We start from the raw sequence: 27,919 nt of genomic DNA, 5'->3' as shown, positions 1-27,919 counted from the left end.
AAATAATCAAGGAAAGGCTTTTCAACTTGTGATTTTAGCAACATTTATGCATTTAACTGGATCTCAATGACATCCGTCTTGGAATCACCGACTCTGTCTACCCCTACCACTACCGTATGGTCTTAACATGCTTGTGTGTGTTATACACACACGAGCAGTAAGTAGGTCCTACTATCTTTTGTTTATTGAAATTAAATAAAACAACAGCTGTTTCTGACGTTTGTACAAAAACCACAACAAAATCCACGCGCACTGCGCACATTCGTCTTTATCTAAACATAGTTTCGTCTCTCTCTTTCACATTTGCATTGAATCGAGCCCGCACTCGCAAACATTGCGTTGCTCGCGTCGCGTCCGTCAAATCCACTTTTGCGTCGTTCGTGTTAACCCGTGCGGTGACGACGCATCGCACGCGTCTAACTTTGTTGTGTTTTGTGTAACAATGCCTTTTATTTCAAAAGACTGGCGATCGCCAGGTGAAGAGTGGGTCAAAACTCAAGAAGGATGGGAGAAGAAAAAAGTGCTCGAATGCACCGCGCAGAGGTGAGTTGCAAAACAAATTATTTCTTTGTTCGAGTGCGGTTTAGCGCAACGAAATAACGTTACATAGGTACTTATATACGTACAAACAAGTACACAGCTAGATCCCAAACTAACAATCTATAATATAGCAATAGATTATATGTTAGGTATATTATTCTTATTGGATTTTGTGTGTGGAGTGTAAAGCTTGATTTTCTTATTACAGATATCCTGCTTTAACTAACTATAATAACTCTGAGAAACAGGAAAAGTGGTAAGTCTTCATTAGTTCTTGTTTTCACGCCGATCAGCTGTTTCTGTTGATGCCTTTGTACCTATCTTGCGTGTATTGATTTTCTTGCGCGTGTGTGAGTGAGTCCTTCGCTTGTTTAGTTTGGTTGGTGTGTAGATCTTGGTTGAAATGCAATGTTTCTTCTTTATTTAGCTACGCTACGCATCAAAACTTCGGTAGTAGATACATTCCTACTTACATACAAAAAACAACCTTTCACGAATCCATTTGCACAATTCGTGCATTCTTCTTTTGTTTTAGCAATTTTTTTTTCTAATTTCTGTTCAATTATATTGTACTTAATTGTGATTAACCAATTTTTTTTCATATTAACAATACCTTATTTGAGAGGGAAGATCCTATTATGTTCTTACTCTTATTCTCATCATATATTCATAAGAGCTGGACTTATATGCGCAAATTGTCATATTCTCGAAAAGTTATGTTTGCAACTACTATTAATCATTTAACCTCATTCTCTTATTACAAAAAATAATAATCATTCATGATCAATTTACAATAAGGAAGTAAACAAATTCACTGAAGTCTATGTGCCCCAAAAACCCAGTTACCACTGAGATAAGATAGGTACCTAAATGAATATACGATTGAATCCGATTCATGTGTAATTTAGACACGAGCAGGGTCACCGACTACAGAATTTTAGGATTTATAGCAACTTCTTTTGTGTCGTATTCCCATGGCCTATAGTTTTAACCACCATAGACCGGTCTTATCACAATGGCGTTCCAGATACCTACGCATATTTTTGATAGTCAAAGCCTTCGTTAAGATTAGTGCGCATGATAATTGTGATCATGTACATTAAGCAACTGCTAAAATTCAAAATTAATATAGATTAGGAACAGAATGCTTATTACAAGAAATAATTACCTAACTTTCCAGCTCAGGAATCGTGGTCATAAAGACCAAGATCACGCAACAGATTCTATTTAGATTATAATTTTTTTTGAGAAAAAATCTATAAGCAATAAACAGTCAAACAAAATTGGTAGCCCTACATACGAAGAGGAAGGCCTTGTAGAAAATAGATCCACAGAAATTGAACGCTAAATAACCAATTTGATCTTCAAAGACTCCGGCTGTACAAAACCTGTGAAACAAAAAAAAACATTCTTAAAATAAAAAGAACACAATGAAGTTTTTAAGGATAGAATATAAAAGGATTTTAGCATTAAAAGAACAAAATACGAACCTTTCCGATCTGTATCCAACTGTGTCTGCCCACGCTAATCGTGAGTTTAATTATGTATCCAAGTCTGACTCAGTTAACTTGTTCCAACAGGAAAGAGGCTTTTGATTTTAATTAATTAATGAGTACCTTAACCTTTTTTGTACGCCATAAATGGAAAATTGTATAGCGTGACCACGTAAATCGAAAAAATTAAAACAGATTTTTGTAAGTGTGACAAATCGAATTTAATTACTCGTATTGTATTGTGTCCATACATTTATCGAATTATTTATATATAATCCATTAAATTTATTACACTACATTACTTCTCTGTGAAACAAGCTCCAGGCTCATGGAAAGAGAAGCAGCTGACTCACCCATTGTATTTTCTTCGCTGCCAATGAACTCCTTTGAATTTATACTCACACATAGCTATCAACGTAGCAAGAAGAGCCCCCTGAAAAACCATTTAAACAACAAGAATTCTAGATTCTACAGGTCATTGACTAGAAAGCGTGTAAACTGTTAGAGCCAGTTTAATACTATTTGCGTATTGAACATGAAGTTTGTATGATGAAGTCGCTTAAGGATATATATATTTACCTGTTCAACATCATCCCTATTTGCTAAATCTTTCAGCTCAATTTTATCATAAGATTCACGATGCTGTTATATCTTCCTGTCGTAAGTACTAATATTTTATTCACAAGTGCAATATTTCTTTAACGAATTGGTATTATTCAGCATGCATAATATTCACCTGATCTAAATATTAATTTCAAAAGTGCAATCCTTCCTTAAATGGGTAATACCATTATTACCAATAGCACAAACCCAGTGTCGGTCTCTGATGTACCTAGTTAATAAAATAATTTAAATCTATACTAATATTATAAAGCTGAAGAGTTTGTTTGTTTGAACGCGCTAATCTCAGGAACTACTGGTTCTATTTGAAAAATTCTTTTTGCGTTGAATAGACCATTTATCGAGGAAGGCTTTAGGCTATATATATATATATATATATATATATATATATATATACATATAACGTCACGCTGCAACTATAGAGGCAAAGAAATAATGGGAAATGAGAAAATTATTCATCTTTGAGGGCTTCAATGATGCCCAAAATCTCTGTTCCACGCGGACGAAGTCGCGGGCACAGCAAGTTCTAAATAAAACATAAGAACATTGCCCCGCTTATTGTTCGTGATGGTATTAGCTAATATACCTATTGCTCAAAAGTTTCAGTTCATGTGTTCATGTTTCGTAGTCATTAAACTGCTCGTTGCATCACGAAAATACCATAAAGAGATTGTAAAAAGGAAGTACATATACGTTATACCTATTCTGCATTTATAAAGAAATTGGATTGTAATATCCGTTGACATCAACGGTATTATAAAAGTAACAGTTAAAAAGTAATAAGTGCGATATATGCGTGAAATAAAAGTAAAGAAATAACTTATAACATTTGTCTCACACATAAAACTATGTCAAAGGTTCATAAAGAATATCTAACAAATACAAATACCTAGTAAGCGGACCATGGATGCAGATATGTCCCAGGCAAAAAGTTCGGCCGGGAACGGTAAGGGTTAAGTCATTTTGAGAAGTACGAACAAGTCATTTGCGAGCTTGGGAGTCTGTTCCCTATAAAATGTAAGCACATCAATTTATATACAGTTCTCATTAAATTATTAAAAAGAAAAATAAAAAAAAATATTGCAACCAAACCTTTAGAGATGACTCAACGCAACTTCAGTCTCATTTTGCGGTTCATTTGCCTTTACGTGCCGAAATTAGCATCGCTTAACATAATATTAATTTTAACGCACCTTCGACTTCTTTGTATTTTTATATAACTTCCTAAGAAAAGTTTAATTATTGTCATCACGATAACGGAGTCTTGGAAAAAGCAGTTGGATGTTTTTGGCCAAAAGGAGCTAACGCTACGCTGAAGAATGTGTACCTATATTGTGACTTACACTAAAAATACTGATAAATGTTTTATTTCCTATTTTCTATTTATGCAAAAGAGTTGTATCGACTTTATTCGTCCATTCACGTAATTATTAATCTTCCTAACTACATAGGTAATCCTTCTATGTAAAGTAGGTAGGTATAAACCTAAGGTACCTAAGTAAGTAGGTGGATACCATAGATAATCAAATCATGTTACATCCCTCTTTTAGATGATTGTTTTAAAACTATTAGGAAACTTATCTAGTTAAGAAAGATAATTACTTAGCGGGAAAGGAAATTAGATGAAATTACATTATTAATATGATGTTGCCAAGGTTAATTGAAAAACTGAGATTAGTATTTTACTAGGTTATTCTGGAACAAAAATAACGGTTTAATAGTTATTTGGCATATTGTAATCACATCTCACTATTAAAAAAAAATATGTAACTTAACTAATATTGCAAATTTTTGATCGCAAAACTTCATAAATTAAAATTTGATGTACTATCAACGGCAGTCTCAACTAACCATACCTACTTACAATTTTTTGGAAGAAATGATAAGATTTATCAGTCCCCGACCGTACCTACGACTTTTACATCCATAATGACAAACCGAATTTGATCAAAAACATACCGAGTAAAAGATGAAACGGAAATATTTTCCGACTTTTTGCCTTCAGCCCACGAACTGCTTTCTACAAATTTTCCTTTCCTAGTTCTTTGATATATATTATTCGAATTAAATTTTCTCCGACCTCTTTCTCAAGTTGTTAGACCCAGATTAAGGCACGTTCCATTAGGATGCCCTTTATCGCCCTTACCACGGTGAACACGACTCAATTTATCAACATTTTCGTCTGTCACGATACCTAGATGTCAAGAATAAATTAGGCCACTCCTGTGTTTTCCGACCTTTGGACAACGCCCAAAGAAAAGGTTGAAAATGCCATCTGGGTATAGTATACCGTTGGACACATAGATATTACAATATTTTTTGTAACTAGTTTTTTCCCAGAGCAAAGCTCCCGTCCTAAGAAAAAACGATATTTAATAATGTTTATTAATGTTCGTACAAAATTTTATCTAAATCCGATGTTGTAAAAGACGACTAAAGGATAGGCTTATAAACTTGGTATTCCTCTTGTAGGCGATGGGCTAGCCACCTGTCGCTATTTGAATCTCAATTCCATCATAAAGCAGCTGATCATGACCTTTCAGTCTTTTCAAGACTTGCCACTGTCTCACCCTGCAAGAGATAGAGACGTGATTATATGTACGTATTTCTGTGATCATTATAACAGTTTTAATATTGCATGTTAAGATACTTTCACACGCTGTCTTCATAAATGTGTAGACAGAGCTTTACCTAAACTTTTATCCGTAATTCCTGTATCACTTCGTAAAAATCCTAAAATACAACCGTAACTTTTTGAGTTTATCTCACACGCGGCGGCGTTTCTTATTCAAAGAAATGATAGAATTTTAAAGACCCACAATAGTATACCACAAATTGACCTCGAAAACAAACGGTCCATTTCCTGACAATTCTTTCTAACTGGGTCACAGGGCCTTGCCAACCCGTCATATCTGCAATACGTACAAGGTAAGACAAATGTTTGCTCCGAACTCCCCATTCATTGTATGGGATTTTTGTAAACAAGTACTTACCACTTCATAATAAAATTTTATCATTGAATAATAAAAAAAATGGAAAGCATTTATTTCCTTAGGTGATACATACATATAGTCATGTCTGTATCCCTTGCGGGGTAGACAGAGTTAACAGTCTTGCAAATAATGATAGGCCACGTTCAGCTGTTTGCCTTAATGATAGAATGAGATTCAAATAGTGACTGGTTGCTAGTCCATCGCATAAAAATAATCGCAAGTTTCTTAGCCTATCCCTTAGTCGCCTTTTTCGATATCCATGGGAAAGATATGGATTGGACCTATTCCTTAGTTCATTAAGAAATAAATTCTAGCTTTTGCGGGTGCTATGTATCTACGTAAGTAGTTTAACTCCTAAATTTCATAAAATATTGATCCTTTTTCTTTGTACATACATACATACATAAAATCACACTACTTTCCCGGAGGGGTAGTCAGAGACTACATCTTTTTCTTTATATATATGACATGGTATAATGGACCACATACGATAAGGTATGGCCACAGTACGTATAAAGTTTTCTCCCAGAGTAGCTAAAGAAGCTCTTACGGTGAGGGAAAACATCGTGAGGAAACCTGCACACTCAGGCACCAAGATGTGGCAGGTTTCCCGCAAAGGTTGCGGAGGTAAGGGAAATGGGTATCAGCAGTAACAACTCATTTAGTTTTTTTACTCTTATATCTTACTCACATACCTCTATATCGATCTGATTGTTGAAAGATAACGCCTCCATTTACCTACAACGTTTCATCATTCACTCAAATAATCTGTCAGTTTATCGGTTAAACTAGGGAGTGAAAGTGCGTTTTTAAGCAGATCTGTAATTTCAGTCTACTCCGCTTGGTCGATAAGCAGTATTTACCTAATGCATCGTACGCTCACGACCAAGCCAACTAGATAAATTTCATGCGTCTAATCAATGAGGATAGTCATAGTTTATTTTGAGTGCACGGAAGTACATAAATAGACCAAGACGTGGATATAATGAATTCCCTAGGGTTGATTGCCTTCTAAAGTATCAACAAGGTGCAATGTTACATAATAATGCGTATCTACCGCTTAGAACGTTCACATTATACAGTTTTTATTGATGCCAATTTTACTTTGGCAGACTGTGGCGTTAAGTCTAGGACAATTAATACGCGAATAGTAAACATATACCTACTAACTGTATTTGTATTCTTTATACGAGCATCTTTAGTCGAAGTGATTAAACTTTATTTTTAGATAGGAAAAGATGACAGTTTCTCTGTGTTTAAGTAAAAACAGTAACCTGGTTAACAACCTAGATAAAGTACAGCCTTGGCCAAAAGTTTTAGGCACCCCTTAAAAATACACAATGCATGTTTACTATTGAAACAATGAATAAATACTTACTTTAATGTATTGTCAGGGTCATAAAACGTTACCTGGCACAGTAGGTGGCATATTTTGAGGTCATGAAAAACCCTGGTCAACGAAAACAAAAGATTTCAGTTTTTTGTAATCTCATCAGTGATTTTATGACCAGTTGTGTTCTAGACTTCAACTAGTAAACGAGCTGTCATTTTTTTTGAGCGACAAATTGACATCATATTAATTTTAAAATGCCCAAAAAAAGTAAAATTACTATTGAAAATCGAGTGAAAATTGAACTTTTACACGAACAAGGGCGATCCCAGAAAGAAATCGCCAAGTTGGTGAAATGTTCGCGTTGCGCTGTACAGTCTGCCGTCAAACGGTTTGCCGAGACCGGTACCCACGACGACAAACCACGAGCAGGCCGAAAACGTGTGACCACGGATCGCGAAGATAGAAAATTGGTTCGAGAGTCACTGAAAAATAGGAAAAAAACTTCATCCGCGCTTGCTGCTGCCTTGTCAGATGAAGCTGGAAAGTCAATAAGTTCGCGAACCGACAGAAGAAGACTCGGGGAAGCAGGCCTGAAAGGGTGCAAAGCCAGGAAGAATCCTAGGCTGTCAGAAACTAATTAAAAGAAGCGCCTAGAATAGCTTTACAGTAACAACATTTCACAGAGGAAGATTGGGCTAATGTGGTGTTGTCTGATGAATCTAACTTTAAGGTGAATCAATTCTAGTAGTTTTCTTATAATTAAGAACGTTTCCTTTTTAGTTCCACTCTTATAATACAAATTATAATCAATTTCCTAATTGGTGTTGTTTTTTCCTCAACTAGGTTTTTGGGACACCGGGTGTGACCTTTGTGAGGCGACGTATGGGCGCAGAATACCATGCAGATTGCGTTGTACCTACTGGCAAGCACGGCGGAGGTAGCATTATGATCTGGGGCTGCATGGCTGCCGATGGCGTTGGTGAAATGTTTGTTGGCGAATGTCGTATGAACAGTGAAAAGTGCATCCAAGTACTCGAAACGTCTCTAATGCCATCGCTAACAAGCATTTACGGTGACACCAACCTAGACGCTGTCATTTTTCAGCAAGACAACGCACAGTGTCATAAGTCAGGGACTGTGATGCGTTGGTTTCTTGAAAATAATATTGAGGTGTTGGATTGGCCGGCGCAGTCTCCAGACCTCAACCCAATTGAGCATCTTTGGGGTATTTTAAAGCAGAGGATCAAGGAGCATAGTATTTGATCAAAAACTGCATTAAAAATGCATTAGTTCAAGAATGGAACAGTATTTCTAGGAATGAGTGTACAAAGTTAGTACGCAGCATGCCAGCTCGAATCAGTGCTGCAATAAAATCTAAAGGTGGACCTACTAGATTATAAGCTTTTCTTGTTTATATTAACTTAATTTTTAAGAAATAAATAAATATAGAAAATAAAAGTAGTTTTACTTCATTATTTTAATAAAAGTTGGGGGTGCCTAAAACTTTTGGCCAAGGCTGTACTTTCTGGACAAAATAACACAATATAGAAAAACCTGTAGTATTAGGATCAAAAAAATAAATAAAAAACAAACTATGTAAATCTTGAGTTGTTGAATAGATGGTTTAGCTACAGTATAGTCACACTCATGGGAATAAATAATGAATGAACGTTACATTAATATGTAATGATAAATAGTAAACAAATAGTGAGTTGAGTCAACCGTCGTCGGATTAGCAAATACAACGGGAAGCGAGACTGAAACAATTAGAACAATTACAGTGAAAGTGTAATGATGTCCGGACATTGTTACGCGCGTCACGATCTTTTATGTTACGTAAGGCCAGGGGGATACGTGGACGTGACTAGCTTAGATTATTTTTTTAATTAAATTGATCAATTTTAGATAATCTCAATTAAATAAATTCATTCATACATACATACATACATACATAAAATCACGCCTCTTTCCCTCTTTCCACTTGCCACGATCTCTGCATACTTCTTTCGCTTCGTCCACATTCATAATTCTCTTCATACAAGCTCGGCGGTTTCGGGTACTTTTGACCTGACCCTTTACCAGGACGTCCTTAATTTGATCAAGATACGTTCGTCTAGGTCTTCCCACTCCGACCTTTCCCTCCACACTCTCCTTGTATATCTGCTTAGTCAACCTGCTTTCATTCATCCTCTCCACATGACCGAACCATCTTAACATACCCTTTTCTATTCCTGTAACTACATCTTCTTTCACATCACAACATTCCCTTATCACGCTGTTCCTTATCCTGTCACTCAATTTCACACCCATCATACTCCTTAACGCTCTCATTTCCACTGCATTTATTCTGCTTTCATGCTTCTTTTGCCATACCCAACTTTCACTCCCATACATTAATGTCGGGACCAACACGCCCCTGTGCACAGCCAGTCGAGCCTTTTTGGATAGTTTCTGACTGCTCATAAAGGCATGCAAAGCTCCATTCACCATGTTCCCCGCGTTCACTCTCCTTTCAATATCACTATCATACTTGCCATCTGATGTAAACTTTGATCCTAGATATACAAACTCTTTCACTTGCTCCACTTTTTCTCCTCCAATCAAAATATTACATGCTGTCATTTCTTTCTCCATTTCAAAAACCAGTGTTTTAGTTTTACTTACGTTCACTTTCATTCCTTTCTCTTTTAAAGCTTCATGCATACAGTTTACCATCTCCTGTAACTCCTCCGCTGATGACGCCAGTATAACCTGATCGCTTCAAATGTGTAAAATAAATTCATTCATATAGTCTATATCCCTTGTGGGGTAGACAGAGCCAACAATCTTGAAAAGACTGAACGGCCACGTTCAGCTATTGATAGAATTGAGATTCAAATAGGGACAGGTTGCTAGCCCATCGCCTAAAAAAGAATCCCAAGCTTGTAAGCCTATCCCTTAGTCGCCTTTTACGACATCCATGGGAAAGAGTTGGTGTGGTCCTATTCTTTTTTCTATTGGTGCCGGGAACCACACGGCACTAATTTAATTAATTAAATATCGTGGTACCTATAGTCCCCGGTTGCGTCCTCACGTCTCTGGAGAACCTGGGGTGTTCTTCCACCGTGATCCTGGATTGGGCAAGTCAGATTTTTACAAGAATAGACTTTCGTCTGACCTCCGCGAACTTTGCAGGTAACCTATATTGGATTATGGTTCATTCAGCACCCTCATCATGTAGATGTTAGCATGAATGATTATGAACAATTTAATTTTACCTTTGCGCCAAATAAAGATTTTCTTTCTGTTTAACTAAAATATAACTTCTTTAAATATTTGTCTGCTTGTTTCGTCGTAGAATTCGTTTTCGTTCTGCTCCCTTTTCGTTTTATGTCTAAATGTAGCCCTAACATTTCTAATCCAAAGCGTTGTTTAGAATGTGACATTTCACTGCGAGCAGCAAAACGATTTGATTTTCTAAAATGGGAACGAAATCGTTCTTATATGTCGGGGTGATTAAAGGTTGGTCGTTGGCCGGCCATCCTTGGCGAGTAGCCAGGATGCCACATCATGGCAAGTCTCCGTTTTGGCTGCCGTAGAGACACAGCTGTCTATGGTTGTTCTTTTTTCAAATTAAATATTTCTATTAGCAGAAATGCAAGTGTGCTCCCGTGTCAGTAATGAAATTACCAGATTAGAGGATATTAAAGTTTTATTTTATTAACGTCAACAAGACAAACAAAGAATATAATTTTTAGTAAATTGTTTGTCCCCAAAACAGAGAATTATAAATAGCTAAGGAAGAAAACATCATCATTTGCTTTAAATGGAGTGAAAACCAGTGCCATGAGTACCTAAACTAAAACAACGAGCTTAAATGAAAATGTTTATGAATGCAGCAAATTTATGCAAGGCTAATGGGAAGTGGAAAGATGAAGTCTCTGCGTAGTCCTCCCAATGTAATGTCTTCGAGTCTTCAAGGAAGGAGGCGTGAACGTTTGTACTTATATAAACTTGTTCCAATCATATATTTTCTCTTACCTATTACTTATACGCATATGTATGTCGTAGAATGAGTAATCACAGTTTTGGCTGTGTTTCAGGAAACCCATTGTAAAATAAATTTTTAATTTCATATATTTTTTTGTATTTATATTAAAATAAATGGCATGGCATTCAAACATATTGCACCATGACCTTGTCACCTCGTGGCACGGACGGATAGACTGCAAGTTCAACCTTTATTATTATTGATTTGGCCTTGCACCAACGCATTGTCATTTCACTCAGTCTAACCTAGCTCAATGCCTAGATATATGTATGTGTGTTTGTCAATATTAATGAATGTGCTAATTGATTATATCTTTAATCAATCTGTAATTAAATATAGCAATACCTACGGGTATTTTCCTCGATATTGCTATCATTATCGTAATTTCCAATATTGCGCATAATTCTATTTATGATCGCGAAAGTGACAATGTATTTTTAACTAAGTATACAAAGTTGAGTAAATAAAAAAAAATCTTTAATTTGTTGTTTATTCTCATACACAATTCTAATGAAACAAGTATTTATTATACCTTATAAATTACTAAATGTAGGTATTTGATGATTAGGTACGTGAGTCGGATTATGGCAGGAATTATTCTTCTAATCTCGTTAAAATCCATCAAAAACTTAATATTAAAGTTTGCTACAAACGCCAGTAAATATGAGCATTGCGCACGCGGCGACCCGGAATCACTTCACTTTCAGGAACAGGTTTGAATATCACCAATATAAACTGAACTTCCCTGAGCAGTTAACACATTAGATTTGAGAGGTCAACATATATTTGATGCGTGTGGTCTGTTTTGCTGCTCTATATTTAAATTTTGCTCTTATTTCGTAATTGAGGCGTCTAGTTTCAAAGTCCGCTAAAAGACTTTTTCATAAAAATTGAGGTAATAGATAAAAATGGCGCCAGTACGTATTCTTTTTATGATGTCATTATCATTTCTCATTAAAACCTGGCAAAACCTTTAGAAATTTGCACTCAAAACTTAACCTTCATTGCAAATCCCGCTAAAATTGGTGTTGTTTACTTCAGAATCCGCTAAAAAGAAATTAGCCAATGACAGCGCGGTATTGTGATCACGTGTCATTCAAAACAGTATGGCAGTTTTTTTATCTCAGGTGAAAGGTTGCTCCGGTTTTTTATTGTTTTTAATAAGAAAACATGGAGAATTTAGTTCAATTTGTGCAAAAATGTGATCCTAAGGAAGCGCGGAAGAAACTACGCGACATTCCTTCATGGAAACGCACTAAGGAAACTCGAAAACTGTAGGTAAAAAGTTACTGTAAAACTACTTTCAAAGTGCTTTGATGGTGTTATGCAAAATGAGTAATTAGTATAGTTACATATTGATGGTACATTAATTTTTCAGTCAACACGTACTTACAAAGTACCTTCATTATATTTAGTTTTATTAATATTCACATTTAATTTTAATATCAACCTGATATTTAACGTTTAAGGATTGTTAAATTAACTACCGACTTCGTACTTAGTATTGAATACTGTTTAGTAAAAAAATAAATGATATAATGATGCGTATGACGGTCCACGCTTCTTGAAAATTAATCTGATAATAAACAATGGAATAAAATCGAATAATGCGTGGTACCTATGTACTACCTGACATAATCCATTCACATTAATGCTTTTACCTGCTTTTTCCAATGATAGTAACAAAACTGCTAATATTTTATTAATTATTTTGTTTTATTTTTAAAACCAAAATTTATTCATTCACTGTCTTGTCCGTATTGCATAACGCTTTTTATTTCTAGTCCCTGTTTGCAACAAATCCCTCTAAAATTCTTGACGTTTGTTTCAAACTCCCTTTAAATTGATTGTTCGTAGCAAAATACGCCATAATGAAAATATTTTACGTTATATTTAAAATTATAACATGCATTTCCAAATAATTAGGTTAGTTCCGGTATTACCAGAGTAGAATCCACAAAACCTGCTAGTATTTTTTGTCTTAGTGGTAAATTTAATACAAAAAAAACGTTTTTTATATATTCCTTAAATTTTTGAAACAGCATTTTAGCGGACTTTGATACTAGATGACTCAATTATGCGTTCCATTTACGAATGTTTTGCTTTTAAATATTTGTTTTGATGGCCAGCTGTTTTCAAATATCAAAATAGTATTTTATCGAATTGGTAATACTTACGTTGATAAGATATAGGTACTTACATATTTTACTTGTGATTTGTTTCTTAAAATATAGGTACATATTATTACTAATAAAATAAATGCGGATTTTATTACAATACAAAGCTTTTAGGTAAGTAGTTAATAAATAGGTATTGATTAATTTTTATTATGGTATAGATTTTCAAGTCGACTCAAACAACGCTTTGTAAAATCATTGTGTCTTTGTGAAGGTTCACAAGTGTTTCTATGTGTAACGAATTACAGTTAATTTCACTTCTGTCTGTACTGTATTTAAATTGCCATTTGCCATGCGCCGTCATAGTGACAAACAACAAAAACAGAATTTAAATACTTACCTAATTATGGATTTTTCATCACGATCCTTGTATACTTCTTGTATCTACTTGCGTCGTTGAAAAATATTCTGCGAAGTATTTAATTTCCCACATTCATTTTGTTTGAATTTATTTCTGTACATAATTGTCAGCTCAGCTTATTGAATTGTGTCGTTGATCTCTGAATCATACGCATCGCTTTTCCGCCGGCCGGGGTGATATTACGTAGGTATTTAGGATCGTGGATTTTGATACTTTTTTTTTTTTTGGTACTTTCTGAAATATACCTATTATAGATAGTTTAGGTTAGTTTTTAATACAGTTTTTTTGTTTCGTTTAGTGTAAATAGGTGTATAATTTTACGTCATGATAGCATGTTAAATGTTAGCATGTTAAAAAAAAACCTTGAAAGAGCTTCCCATATGGGACAATTAAGATGGTGGGTACTAATTACACTTACTAATAGATAGACATATAGATGCCTACTGAAATTTTCTCCGCAAACACTGAAGGTGAAAAATATTTCATTTGATACCGGCTTGTGGCGGGGCGGCAGTAAGTAGGTAGATAGATAGATAAAACAACAACAAACAACAGCTCCGCCGCCGTCGGTTATACTGTCACTAGTTGTTGCCCTGGTCTTTGCCTACGGAAACAGTACTTTTTACTGGATGATTGTTCTGTCTTTTTCTATAGGTACTTACTCCTAGGTAACTGTATTATTCAGGGTACCTCCTCAGCTGCAAGACGTCGCAGGGTTTACTTTTCTTCGCTTTCTTCATTTGGCACGATCACAATCATTATCTCATTATTTGATTGTTATTAATTTTTAGGAAAAATAAATTGTCTCCGATATCGTCGTTGACAATGTCCGGACAGAGAAGTGCGGATGGTGTGGAGTCGACAGTTGATATTATGGACTTAGATAGTCATGGCATTATTCCGACGCCGACATCAACGACAACCCAAGATAGAAAACCATATATAGAAAACCATAGGTTCCGTAGCCATTTGGCTACGGAACCCTAAAAATATATGATATACATTACTATGTAAATTACCTTTGATTGAACGAAATCGAATAAGTAGTTACGAGTAGTTTTTTTAAAACCATTACAAACTTATTCATTTTATACAAAATTTTTGCATACATCCGCAACTATATCGTTGCTTATAATGTAATTTAATATATGTATGTTTTTTTGTAAAATTATTTTATTGTATCAAAAACAATAAAATATTCTGATGCGGACTCCATTGCATTCGCAAACTTTATTCGGGTTACGTGAGGTCACGCGCCAGCGGCTACGGTGCGGCGGCGATCTAGCGGGGCAAGCGTGGTCGGGGGTGAGCCCCGCGCGGGGTGAGCCTCTCGCCCGCATCGAGGTACATGTAATCTGAATGTAGCGCCTTAATAGACAAAAAGACTATTTTGGATTTCTAAGGATATATACTTTAGTGCGAAATTTAGTATTTTTACGATAATGGAGAAATAATTTGTATTTTACCTCTGAGGAACTATTTTGATAGTTTACTTACGAATTTCGAGATAAAAAGAACATATTTTGTTATATTCTACTCTTGCACTAAATTCCATCAAAATCCCTCTAAGAAATTTTGCTGAACGAGCGACAATATACCTACATCCACTTATCCTTACATAAGTTTGACATTTATAAAATATGTAGGATTAGTATGATAAGGTCTTTGCAAATAAATGCTGTACATGAGATTAGCACAATGAATTATTGAAGACTACAGACAGATGCACATTGCATCAAATACCGTGTCAACGACCTTACTCAACTATTGCACTACCCATTAAACCCGCCAGTCTAACTTGATCCCCTCACCTCGCTCGCACATTCTGTGCTATCAAAGAGAAGACTGAAGAGATTTAAATAGATCTACATATACTGGTCGGCTACATCGCAAGACGTTGAGTAACCGTCATTGAAAATGCAAGAGATTGTGATGAGTCAGTGTTACAGTTGCTATTTCTTATAGATATTGAAATGTGTTTAGTAATTTAAGTGAAACTTTGAATCAACTGGTGTTTAAAGCTTTGGATTCTCCTTTTAGGCGATGGGCTGACAACCTGTCATTATTTGAATCTCAATTCTCTCATTAAGCCAAACAGCCGAATGTGGCCTATCAATCTTTTCAAGATTGTTGGCCCTGTCTATCCCGCAATAGAAATATGACGTGACTATATGTATGTATAAAAGTAAATATTACGTGTAAATTCTGCACAGTTCTCAATTACTAAACTATGTAGACATGTTGAAAAGTTGGTAAGTACCTATGTTACATAAATAATGTAAGGAACAAAAAGATATACCTATAAACAGACAAAATCCGCGGCCAAAATTTACTAAGTAGGTACTTATTTGACAAAATTATGTGGTCAATAAAATTTGAATTCAGCCTCGTTCGATTTTGTTATTTTTACTTTAGACACCTATCAGGATTATAATTCTCGTTTTCAGCAATTTAGGCCACTAATATGGTGAAGTCAAGTCACACTTTTTTTATTTTATTGCTTTACATCCCAACAATATAATTGGTATGAGTACCTACATACCTACCTATTTAAAATTCTCGCTTCTCTTGGTAGCTTCTCGTCTAGCGTAATAAAATTGTACTTGTTCAAGTTTACTTCAGAAAATTATGTATTTTGGCTCATTCGTCACGTCCACATCGTAAAAAGTCCAAATGATTATATGATCAATCCAATTCGGCAAATTACGTAAAACTTTCTAGCAAATCGTTGGTCCTATTATGGTTGTCTATTATAGTCTCCATTATGAACACGAATACGCCACGCTCTATGGCAGACCATAGTGCAAAATGGCGGGAAACGGATATGAAAAGAAAGTAAACTAATGGATATAAAATGTACTTTGCAAATAAATTGTTTATTGCGTCATTCACATAATGAGGCATGGAGAAGCATATTTAGTTATATTCTTTGCTTTTTATTATTCGCATGAAAATTGTCATTACGCAACTATCATGATGATGTTTGTTCTTGCCGCATGCTCTTCAGGATGAAGATTGATGATTCTTGCAGGATGCACCTGTGACTATAAGGTGTCTACTGGGTGTACCCCGTCTACCCTTTAGTGGACTAAGTATATAAAGTAACTTAATTAAACAGAGCGACTCCTGTCCAACCACCCTATATACAGTTCATGGTTACACATCCAGTCACCTGATTGTGTGTAATATTCCTCGCGATATTTTCCGATGTTCACATTTTGCAAAATATCTAATTGCACACCAAACATCGAAGTGACCCAATCTCGTTAGCTCGTTAGTAGGACGGCGTGAAGTATTTTAATTGCCATTTGTTTGAAAAAACTGGTTATTTAGAAATATAATGAAGCACATAAGTTTAGTAGTTTTAAGTAGGTTGTGTAGTTTGGTAGACACAATACCGCTAATACTCGTAATGTTGTTAAATAATAATGAACACTTTAAAAATATATACATACCTATATACATACATATAATCAGGTTTTTATCCCTTACTTATATACACCTAAAACCAACAGTATCGAAATACCTGAAGGGCCACGTTCAGCTACATGACTTAATGGTAGAATTGAGACTAAAATAGTGACATGCGAGCCTGTCGCCTCAAAAAGAATCCCAAGTCTCTCCTTTGATTGACTTTTACAATCTGCACGGGAAGAGAAGCAGCTGGCACATACTTACCTGGCTACCAAGGCCAGCAATAAAATTGAAATATACATTTAAAAGTAATGCCATTACTAGATGCCGCCCTCGACTTCGTCCGCATGGGAACCCTATCAATCCCGCGGGAACTCCGGGATAAAAAGTAGCCTATATGTTATTTTGGGTCTTCAGCTACCTACATACCAAATTTCATGGTAATCGGTTCAGAATTTGTTGCGTGAAAAGGTAACAAACATTCATACTGACATACTCACAAACTTTCGCATTTATAATATTAGTAGGATACTTATACTCTTTTAAAAACCTATAATAGCTTATGGACTGGTCTGGTTCTGCATGATCAAATGTAAAAAGAGCAATATAATCTAAGCGGCATAATTTTAAAAAGTTTTAAGCCTACAAAACTTTCAAGTGTTATTTGACTGAAAAGTCTTGCCAATACCCAAATTGAATTAGACCTCTATTCCCGTTTACTTTGGTGAGCAGCCAGGGCTTGTTCAGCCGCTTTTTAATAAATAGGTCGCGTGCATCTAGCGACCCATTTTCCACCGTCAATATTTTCGGTTTTCCGTAGCTATTTTCAACGGGGTCTATGGTTTTTTTTTATCTCGATATTGTTATTTTTTATCCGACACATTTTGTGTTCTAGTCATTTGCAGGACCAACTTAATAATTTTATCGGCCGTAATTACTACCCTGAAATTTTTAATTTTTGTCAGAAAACTGATAATCTTATAGGTATATAAAATTCTCGTGACACAATGTTCGATTCCATACTCCTCCGAAACGGCTTGACCGGTTCTCATGAAATTTTATGCATATTGAGTAGGTAGTTCTGAGAATCGGCCCACGTCTATTTTTCATACCCCTTAGTGATAAGGGTTTTCCACACTTAATGTTTTTTTTTTAAACTAGAAATTACTTATTTTTATGGCATTATTTATATGGCAAAACAACCTTTGCCGGGACAGCTAGTTGTTCATAAAAACTAAAGTCATCATACTATATGTTACCTATTTTATAATCTTTTTTTTAGGAGCTTGGTTTCTCTTTTGATTTTTTTTCTTATTCCTAGACCTATTCCTTTAAAAAGATATGGGTATGCCATTATAACTTAAAGCCCGTTGGTCCCGTATGTCATCACAAAAGATGACAGTCGTAAACTTGCGACCAAGTCGGAAGCCCAAAGGCGGCCTGAAATATCTGACGTCCGTGTTGGCCACTTACACACGACAAACTACGACTCAAAGATATTAAACGGTAAAGTGACATTAAAGTGAAATAAATAATGCTCGCTCTCTCTCTCTCTCTGGTACGTAGCACCTAGCATATTTTTTATTGTCTGACATTGCAAAATAAACACCATGTATATTATCAACTTGGCGTTAATTGTCTTTAGCTGACTGCGATCTGGTGAAAGCGACATTTCCGTACGATTAGCCATTGGGAGCGGGCCCTTTAGACAAGCTAGCTTTCGCAATTATGCTTTCGCTGGCTTTTTGACAAGTGGCGCCGAGTACAATATGTTTATAGTCTTCTACATGTACCTCTTGATCTATTGGTTTCGGTTTGCACATTGTATCATTTCCATCCTTTCTATATACGAGTATGGTTTATATTTTAAGTCTGTGTTCTGTATGGTTGAGAATAGGTTCAATAGGACCGCGTTACTACATCCTTCTTCATTCTATCCTTTTGCTGCACATAATTTATATCAAAAATAACTTATCCTAAACTTATGCTAAGGTGATGTACAAAAGGCGGCCTTACCGCGTTATGCAATCTCTTCCAGGCAACCACAATAACAGGTTTAGGAAGGTTTCTGGATAACAGGAATACCAGGTTTCTGAAGGTCAGATGGGAGTCACACCTAGTTGCATTTCCGATTGTTAAACGTGGTACTTATGGACAGTGGTTTCCTTAAGATTGTTTGAGGACTTAATGGAGAACGTAGCCAAGACGATCTCAAGGGGGATGATGACTTAGCTTCCTGTACTGCTTCTGAAGTTCTGAGCTCTTTCCCTTGGAACTTAATCGAAATATTCTTTTGTCTCCAGGAACCAAGATGGCGAGGATGGCGACAAATCAAACGACCTAACGGCAAGAGTGCCCCCACATTGCCACATAACTATCAAATGCACTAGAGAAGTAAGTAGTGACTCTTTATTTTGTAGGAACCGTATTGCATGATTATGAAAAACCTTCGGTGTGAAGAAATAGGCAATTCTTGTAATTGCTTAAATTATTTTTTCCCAAAATGAACTCCGAAATACAAAGCTTTCTTGTAGAGTATGTCAGTTGGCAGTAGCTCTGTGAAAAACTAGCAACGTCTGTGTAGGTATTGAATCTAGTGCTCTGACACAGCTAAATTTAAAACCGGGATACACAGATGATTAGAAACAGCCTCTGGATATTAGAAGAAAAAAATCTGATGGGCATAATTTGCGATTTGTTTGAATCTTACATAACACTCCAATCCATTATCTCTTAAAACTAACACCGCTCTACCTGTCTTTACAACTTGAGAGGAACTCGGGACGCGTTCTGAATTTTTTTAGTCAGGTTTTTACACAAAGCAACTCCCTTCTGACTTTTGCATGCTTTTCAGGGGAACCTAACAATTATTAGATTATGTTAAAGACCACACCAGACGAATGTGCCTATTTCCTTGATTATCATTTAAGACTTCGTGAGAAGAAGTGGTATATTTCTAAAATGTCGAGAACCACACGATACTAAGTCTGTCATTATAAGATTGCAGGATTCAACGGCCTATCAGAAGCGGTGAGACGTCTGGACTTCTCTTCAGCCGTTCGTGACGTCAGACGGTTCAACTACATCTGCGCGTTGCTAGAACTATTGTTAGGAGGACAGAGACTGACGCATCTCCCTGGTGCGGCGCAGAAATTGCTCTTGTCCATGCTTGAGCAGTTAGCAGACCAAGGTGAGAATGCCTTTTTGCCGTTCACCCTTGCCTCAATTTTGTTTATGATCCTCTTATTGTCAGGTTGGCTGGAAGAGATCCCACTTAGGGATAAGCCCGCCTTTGTACTGTACTGTTTTTATTTGTAAATGTACTCCTTTAGTGAACAATAAAGCATTTACTTACTTACTTACCTCACCTATTAATGTGGTTTCTTACAGAGTAACAGTAATTAGTCAGATTTACCCAGTTTTATATTAAATTTCCTCCTGTTATGGGAAAGCAAAATAAATAGATTATCCAGGTTGCGTCCTTCTTTTGAAAAGCTCTAGGGTCGACATGCGATCAGAGAAGTTGAGCGATTCCCATCTGCCATTCGCGACCTTGTTAACATGAGAACCTAGACCAGCCTGGCTTACGGTTAGAAAGCCAGTTGCCAGTTGTAACTAACACGGTATAAGGGAATTGGATAGATGGATGTCCATCCATCCAGGATTTTTCTTTTCTACCACCACCGATGGCTCTAACGAAGGGGCTGCTCGTGTACATTTACTTTTTGACTGCCTATAATTTATAAATCATCTTTAATGTAAGCTGTTATGTTAACACCATATAGACCTATTTCAATAAAATAGATGTGACATGTTCTTATTTTTTGTCCAGTGGCAACATCGAAACAGAACTTGAACTCGCTCCGCGCGTTAGTGGTGGCGCTCTCAGCGTTGCGAGACGCGGAGCGGCGAGCGTGCTGGGGGCGGCCGCTGGGGTCGCGTGCGCTGTGGGGGCACCACGACCATGCCATAGCCAGGATCAATGATATCGCTAACAGCATACGTATACAGGAGGTATGTATAAGTTTTTGTAGACATCGCAGCTCGCAGCTGTGCCGTGTGGTTCCCGGCACCAATAGAAAAAAGAATAGAACCACTCCATCTCTTTCACAAGGATGTTGGAAATGGCGACATAGGTATAGGCTTATTAACTTGAGATTCTTCTCTTAGACAATTGGCTAGCAACCTGTTTCTATTTGAACCCTAGCCTAACAGCTGAACGTGGCCTATCAGTCTGATCAAGTCTGTTGGCTCTGTCTGCCCCGCAAAGGCTGCAGACGTGATTATATGTATGTATCGCTCGGTAAAAATTAAGCCATCAAATCTTCAACTACCGTCATTTCACTACATTCTGGTGTCATCACGACCACGCCATTGCCAAGACCAAGGATATCGCAAACAGCACTCGTATACAGAAGTTAGGTATACTATACATTTCTAATGGTTTCTTGCAATGTCCGTTACGCTAACCCAATACGGTTAACGAGGCAATGCTGCCGCCATCTTTGTCACTTTGTTTCCTTTATTTTTTTTTTTATAATTGTATGGACCTCATTTTGTTATTCTTTTTATCTTCAGACATACAATTTAATCTTAATCAGTAAAATAAATAAAACCGCAAAACATAGTTAGTAGTAGTCCCATAAGGTGTTTTTAACAGTATTTAAGAGTTTTATATTTTCGATAAAGTACATTTTTAAAATCTATGACTTTTTTTAACAGCCCGGCCCAGAAGTAGTGCCTAAACTTCATGACTTGCCTGAAGAATGTATAAGGGAGATATTATTGCGGATAGCGGACCACAGGGATTTGGATGTAAGTTACCAATTACTTACTAGGTATAATTTTCCTTTTTTCCGGTGTACTTAAACTAGAAAATTTAACACGAATATTTATTGCTTAGCTGTGATTGCTATCAAAACTGCATCATGTAACCTTTTATTTTTTTAATTTAATTAATTTCTCGTAAGTACCTTTTTTTCCCGCCTATTTTCAGTCGGCGTCTTCAGCGTGGAACGTGATGGCGTCCGTTTGTTCGGAACAGCGCGTTTGGCGGGAACTTGTCTCGTTCCATTTCACGCAGCAACAATGTGATACTCTACTGAAGGATAAAGAAGATAAGGACGTTGATTGGAAGAAAACGTTCCATCAGCTTAGGAAGTAAGTGATATGTTCCTTTTTCAAATAATCTTGAAATTATATTTTTATTTTTTTATTTCGAGATTATTTGAACAAGGAAAATTATTTTTAGTTCAATTTTGATTACTGTCGCGAATGATGATATGCGTGCCAATAGTCTGAAGACGCGGTAGATCTGCCCTAAGCTAGGCTGAGAGTGCAACTGGGAACACCGACAAAATTACTGAGAAACTTTTGATTATATTTTCGCTTCAAAGGACTGTATGTATGTTCTTAAGGACTGTATGTATATATACAGTCCAGCCCCCGTAGCATGGCACGCACGAAACTGTTTACTATCGCGTGAAAACCTAAACGCTGTTTCGTTTCACGTCATAACAAAAAGCGAAACAGCGATAGTTTTTCGCAGCGCCTAACCGTAAAATCTTATTAAAATAACATAAAAGGAAGTTACTGTTGCATTATTCAACTTCTATAGAGGTCTATAACCCACTGTGTAGGAACCTGCCAACCAGACAATTATGATCAGAGATCGGAATAGGTAGATTGATTTTATGTACTTGCATCATGAATTACCATAGAAAGCATAACATGGATAAGCCTCTTTTCCGGGATTCCATTTTAGTACTTTTACACGTACAGTAAACTACATTGTCCGCGGTTAACATAGGACTACAATTTACGTGAACGAAGTCGGGGGAGAACAGCTACCGCTAATATATTCTTCATCCCACTTGTTAAAATTCCGGAAAAAATCTTAATAATTTACAAATCCCGCAATCCCGGACGGAGGCATGTCCGTATTAATATATACGTTTCAGTTCATTGACCCCAATTCAATCTACCTATTCCGATCTTTAATTATGATTCTCGAGCTGATATACATATCTGAGGTCGATTTGCAGGTTGTACGGTTTGCGGGAGGACGCCCAGTACGCGGAGACGTTGTCTTTGTGTCGTCACTGCAAGTGCCTGTTTTGGCGGTCACTGGGACATCCATGCATTGCTGATCAGGTAATTGTCACATTTATCGAACGGAATTGAATGTAAGGAGATATTTTTGTTCATATATTAAGTAATAAGTTTGCTCTCTCTATTCTGGTTTCCTTGGGGCAAAGCAGAGTTGCCAAAGATCCAGGTAATACGGATCAACTGCCGCCTGACCTCCCTAAATTTTACACCCAAGTCTACGCCCTCCTTTGATATACAGGACTATTATTCACAGAAGTACAGAATTGGTCAAAAATGTTGATGTATTTTTTATCTTATATTAGATCTCAACTCTATCATTAAGCCAAACAGCTGTACGTGGCCTATCCGTCTTTTCAAGACTGTTGGCTCTGTCTACCCCGCAAAGGATATACACGTGATGATATGTGTGTATGTATTATATTAGAAAGATTTCAAACATCATTATAGTTCTTAACTCAAAAGGCTGAATATTAAAAGAAAAAAAAAAAACAATTTTCGCAGTGTCCGGAGTATCGCGAGCGCCTAAAAGAGGCGGGCGGGCCGCTCCCCCCGCACCCCGTGCCGCCCGCAGCCTTCCTCAAGTTCTTCTCTCTGTAAACCTGGTGATTCGACATTATATTTAAATTTCGAACAGCGAAAAAAGAAAATTATATGATGGCCAATAGAACGCCCTTTCTGAATGTTCGATTGTTGAAATTTGCATTACCACACTCAATGACGGGCCGCATTCTAATAAACATTGAAGAAGTTTTTAATAGACTTGCTTCCGCAATAAAGAGTCGAAAGTTAATTAAGCTTAAACGTGGAAATGATTAAAATCAATTAATCACAGTCTCCATTCTTTGCGTGCTGTGATTGCGTCTGTTATTGCACGTATCTGCTTACGTAACGTATGTGAAAAATATAAGTACCGAAATGGGAAAATCGAAAAGGCGTGATTTTGTGACCGATAAAACACAGTCCACTTTAGACTGAGTATGAAATCTACCTAGCATGGTGGCAGTGTAATGTTAAATGTATTTAGCCCAAAAGCATGTTTGCCCCAATGAAATTGTAAATTTATAAAAAACCAGCCACAATTTCGATTATAATGAGCGCCATGGTTTTGTTCGTCTTCGTAAGCCCTACGCGCGAAAATGTTCTTGTTTACAAATTATTTAATAGTAAAAAAATCTTTAATTATTTTTTCACATAAAGAAGTTTGAATTTTCTTTTAAAATGATTGCAAATTTGCTGATTTAAACTTCAATAGATTAACTGTGGCTTAAATGAGAGTATATCAATGCATGAATGCAGACGATCGAAAACGACTGATTGATTACGATCTCAGCCAAACTGGCCTATATACTTCTACCTACATATAAATAAATTCAAAATGTGTTCCATTAAAAAATTTAATTTTATAAAAAAAATTACACACATACAATCGTTTTTACAGGAATGATTTGAAGATAGAACAATTATTTTGAATGATTTTTTGAAATAAGGAAGTGTTTACCCTATTTAGTTTTAAAAACTAATCTTATTTCGTAAGGATAGGTTTTTATTTCACATTAATAATATTGTTTGCGCAACTATAACTAATAATTTAAAATGCTTAAACCAACTTATTAGGTAATGCTTTAAGAGGACTTTGTGATATTTCCCAAAATTATAATAAAGTGTGTTGTGTTTGTATTATTCTTGGGTGTTGTTTGTTATGTTTAAATATAATTTATATGGAACTTATATACCTATGGCTTTAAAAAAATTTAAATGTTCTCGTGCACCGTGGTTATCATTAAATGGAAGTACAAATGATTAATCTCATATCTAAAACATGTAAGGGCACGGTTTATTAATTCGCCAATAAAATACATTTGGTATATATTTCATGTTGAAAATTAAATTATTCCATGAAAAAGAGAAGGTTCTTTAAATCAACGGTGGCAGGAGAGTAATTTCATGTTTTTATTGGGTGTTTTGATTTAAGTGCGCGGTATTTTAGCTAATAAAGTATTATTAATATTATACAGGTCTTTAAATAATGTGAAATGTGGATGGCGCTTTTTCCTGGTTTTTAACAGCTTTTCACAAGTCCAGGTTGAGTGCTAATGTCAAACTATAATTTTTTTTTTATTGTTTATAAAAATTCAGGCAATGACTTTTGCACTCGGCGTACTCGTACATAAATACAAGTATTAAATAAACAAAAAAGAAAAAAAAAGATAAGTACCCTTGCTAGATTAAGTTCCAGTGTTTTAGTAATGAAAATCGTATTTGCAATCCCTATTTTTTTATATTTACTGCATTTACTGCGCGTTATAACAAAATAAATTTAAATTTTCATCAATATTAGGAGTGTTACGTAAAATAGTATATAGAACCTACCTGCATAAGTTTCTAGTTTTTTCCTTTCATTTGGTATAACGCTTTTTATGATCAAAATATGAATAAAAGTAGACACATCTAACATTCTAGGTAAGATAAAGAAATATTTTACTACAATCTCATATGAAATCATATAAAATAAGCTAGTTTTAAGTACTCGGAAGCTTATTTTAAAAGGCTGATTACTATTTCTTCTATAATTCTGTTATTATGAAGAAATTCTCAGTGTTCAGTGTTGACTTTGAAAAAAAAACGGTCCAAAAATGTTAATTGTACTATTATTGTTATTTTAGGCCTAAATAAGTTCCGATTCCATTATCCGTCACAGAGAAAAAAATACCTAGATTACAGTAGTGATTCTTGCGTAGACCTGTTATGGTTAAATTATCGCCTAACGTGATGATTTACGCTTATTTGTTACAAAAATATCTACAATATTTATGAAGCGGGTTAGGTAGAAAGTTACCTACGTAGGTACGTACATACCGTATTCTACGCATTGCGAATTAAAAACATTATTATGAATACACGATTTAATATTATACCTATTTAATGAAATAAGACTAACATACAAAATGGAGAATCACTTGTATGCAGACGCTTTTTTTTAATACTCTTACACCCTTCGAAATGCCAATAGCAATATTTGATGTTTGCCCTTATTAGTGGACTGAAGACGTGATGTATATGCAAACAACATTGTTTATTATTGTAGGAGATTTCGATTCAAGTATTGCACTTGTACCTCTCAAATGCCTAGGGTGTGTTCATCATACAATAAAATTATAAAATGCATTAGTTTTTAATGTCCAATATCTGTATTGTAAGGATATTATTGTAACAAATTATGATCAAAAAGTTCACTTATGTGTAGTGTAGTTGTTGATATTGTGATATTTTAAGATAAATTTATTATAAGAGTTCTCAGTCCCATGAAGCTAACCTACAGAGTAGTTTAATAGACCATTGGTACTTTTAAAAGAACCAGCAAAAAAAGTTGTACCACTGTCTTTAATTCCTTTGCAGGAAGAGACAAAATACCTAATTTGGAGGCCGTGCAATTTTTTTTTTGTCAAAAGCTTATGAGGTAAAAGCAACTGCCTCCGTAGCATGAAATGCGCGACGCGGTTTTTATCGCGCGAATAAATATCGCTATCCCGTTTTACGTCATAACCAAACGTGAAACAGCGATAGTTTATCGCGCGATAAAAACCGCGTCGCGCATGCCATATTACGTGAGCTGGTCACCTAAGAATTATTTTTGTACTTCATCTTATTCTTATCTCCATTTACAATTTTAGACTATCCAATATCTTATTAATTGTCACAGAATAAAATAAATACTCCTAAAGTTGCTTATGAACAGGTGTATTGTATTACAGCGGATGTGTCTCTTGCCAGATAAAAAAAATGCTCTTTTTATTGCAATGCACTTGTTGCACGGATAGCAAGCAATGGTTCTTTTAAAAGCATCAGGCTTAAGAGTTTATAAATGCAGCTTATTTTGAGTACCTACTCCTTTCAAGTCATTTTAGTTAATCTGTGATGTGTTTGTTTATGTAAAAGGAATTGCTTTTGTGTTCTCACTATACTATGGTACTTTATATGGTATTTTGAAAATAAAATTATTTTGAATACAATATCTCTTATTTTCTAATAACACCTATTTGATTTTCTTTAGTTTAATCCACTTCATTTCATATACCCATGTATTATGCATTCTCTAGCAAAATTTGTTGCCAAGGCTTAATAACACAACGTCGATACAAAAGTTCCATAAAAGGTAAATAAGAAAAACATTTTGATTCATATCATGGCACTTTAATTATACATTTTATCAAATTGGAAAGTGTGTTTGTTTGTCCATCTTGGACATCACATCCACTAAATTAATCTTCATGAAATTTTTCATACATAATGTGGAGTATGATTAAGGATATACAGTAGGGGTTTTCACAGAGGTGGTAATAATTGTTGTTATAACATTATGTTAGTAGACATAAACAATTTTTTAATTTGATAGGCCAGAAATAACATAGTTTCTTATATTATACAGCTATGTAAGATATAAAGTTAAGTATAAATACTTATTATCTATAAACATCCTGTACTTCTTATTTATGGTATTACCTATACTAGCGATCTTAATAGTTAAATTACATTAGTTTTATTTACCTGTTTATATCTTTGCCTTAATCTATAAGAAAAACAATATACCTATTACATTATTAATAATTACATTATTAATCTGACTCTAAACAATACACTCACAGAACCTTATATAAGTTCACTTTTAACTTTCTCACAATGCCGCGCCAAATCCTTCAATTTGTACACTAGATCTTGAAGCTGTTGAATGCCGCAGGTAAACCGTACATCGTTGCCATCATCCGTCTTCAGGATAACTGTGTAAATCAAATTATCAGATCCCAACCCAGGGGAATTCGTTGCAACTTCTAATTTCCACTCAATGTCT

General features: G+C 35.5%; 1 protein-coding gene across 1 annotated transcript; it reads left to right on the top strand.

Annotated features, from left to right (window-relative positions):
• Positions 1–305: 305 nt before the first annotated feature.
• On the top strand, positions 306–27,083 carry LOC106136698 (F-box only protein 32). The gene is made up of 9 exons (XM_013337326.2): positions 306–543; positions 749–796; positions 19,266–19,356; positions 19,963–20,152; positions 20,795–20,976; positions 21,685–21,777; positions 21,959–22,122; positions 23,007–23,115; positions 23,575–27,083. The coding sequence occupies exons 1-9, from the start codon at positions 443–445 to the stop codon at positions 23,668–23,670; spliced, it is 1,074 nt and encodes a 357-aa protein (XP_013192780.1). The 5' UTR covers positions 306–442; the 3' UTR covers positions 23,671–27,083.
• Positions 27,084–27,919: the final 836 nt, after the last annotated feature.

This window comes from Amyelois transitella, chromosome 11, assembly GCF_032362555.1.
Source record: "Amyelois transitella isolate CPQ chromosome 11, ilAmyTran1.1, whole genome shotgun sequence".
In the NCBI taxonomy this organism is placed as follows: Eukaryota; Metazoa; Arthropoda; class Insecta; order Lepidoptera; family Pyralidae; genus Amyelois; species Amyelois transitella.
Note: the sequence above shows the minus strand (reverse complement) of the source record. Positions and strands in the feature narration are given on the sequence as shown.

Bases quoted from the DNA above. Each gene is read 5' to 3' on its own strand.
- LOC106136698 (XM_013337326.2), top strand. From the start codon at position 443: ATGCCTTTTATTTCAAAAGACTGGCGATCGCCAGGTGAAGAGTGGGTC. The intron at 544-748 runs GTGAGTTGCAAA...TTCTTATTACAG, and splicing joins CTCGAATGCACCGCGCAGAG to ATATCCTGCTTTAACTAACT. The intron at 19,357-19,962 runs GTAAGTAGTGAC...TGTCATTATAAG, and splicing joins CTATCAAATGCACTAGAGAA to ATTGCAGGATTCAACGGCCT.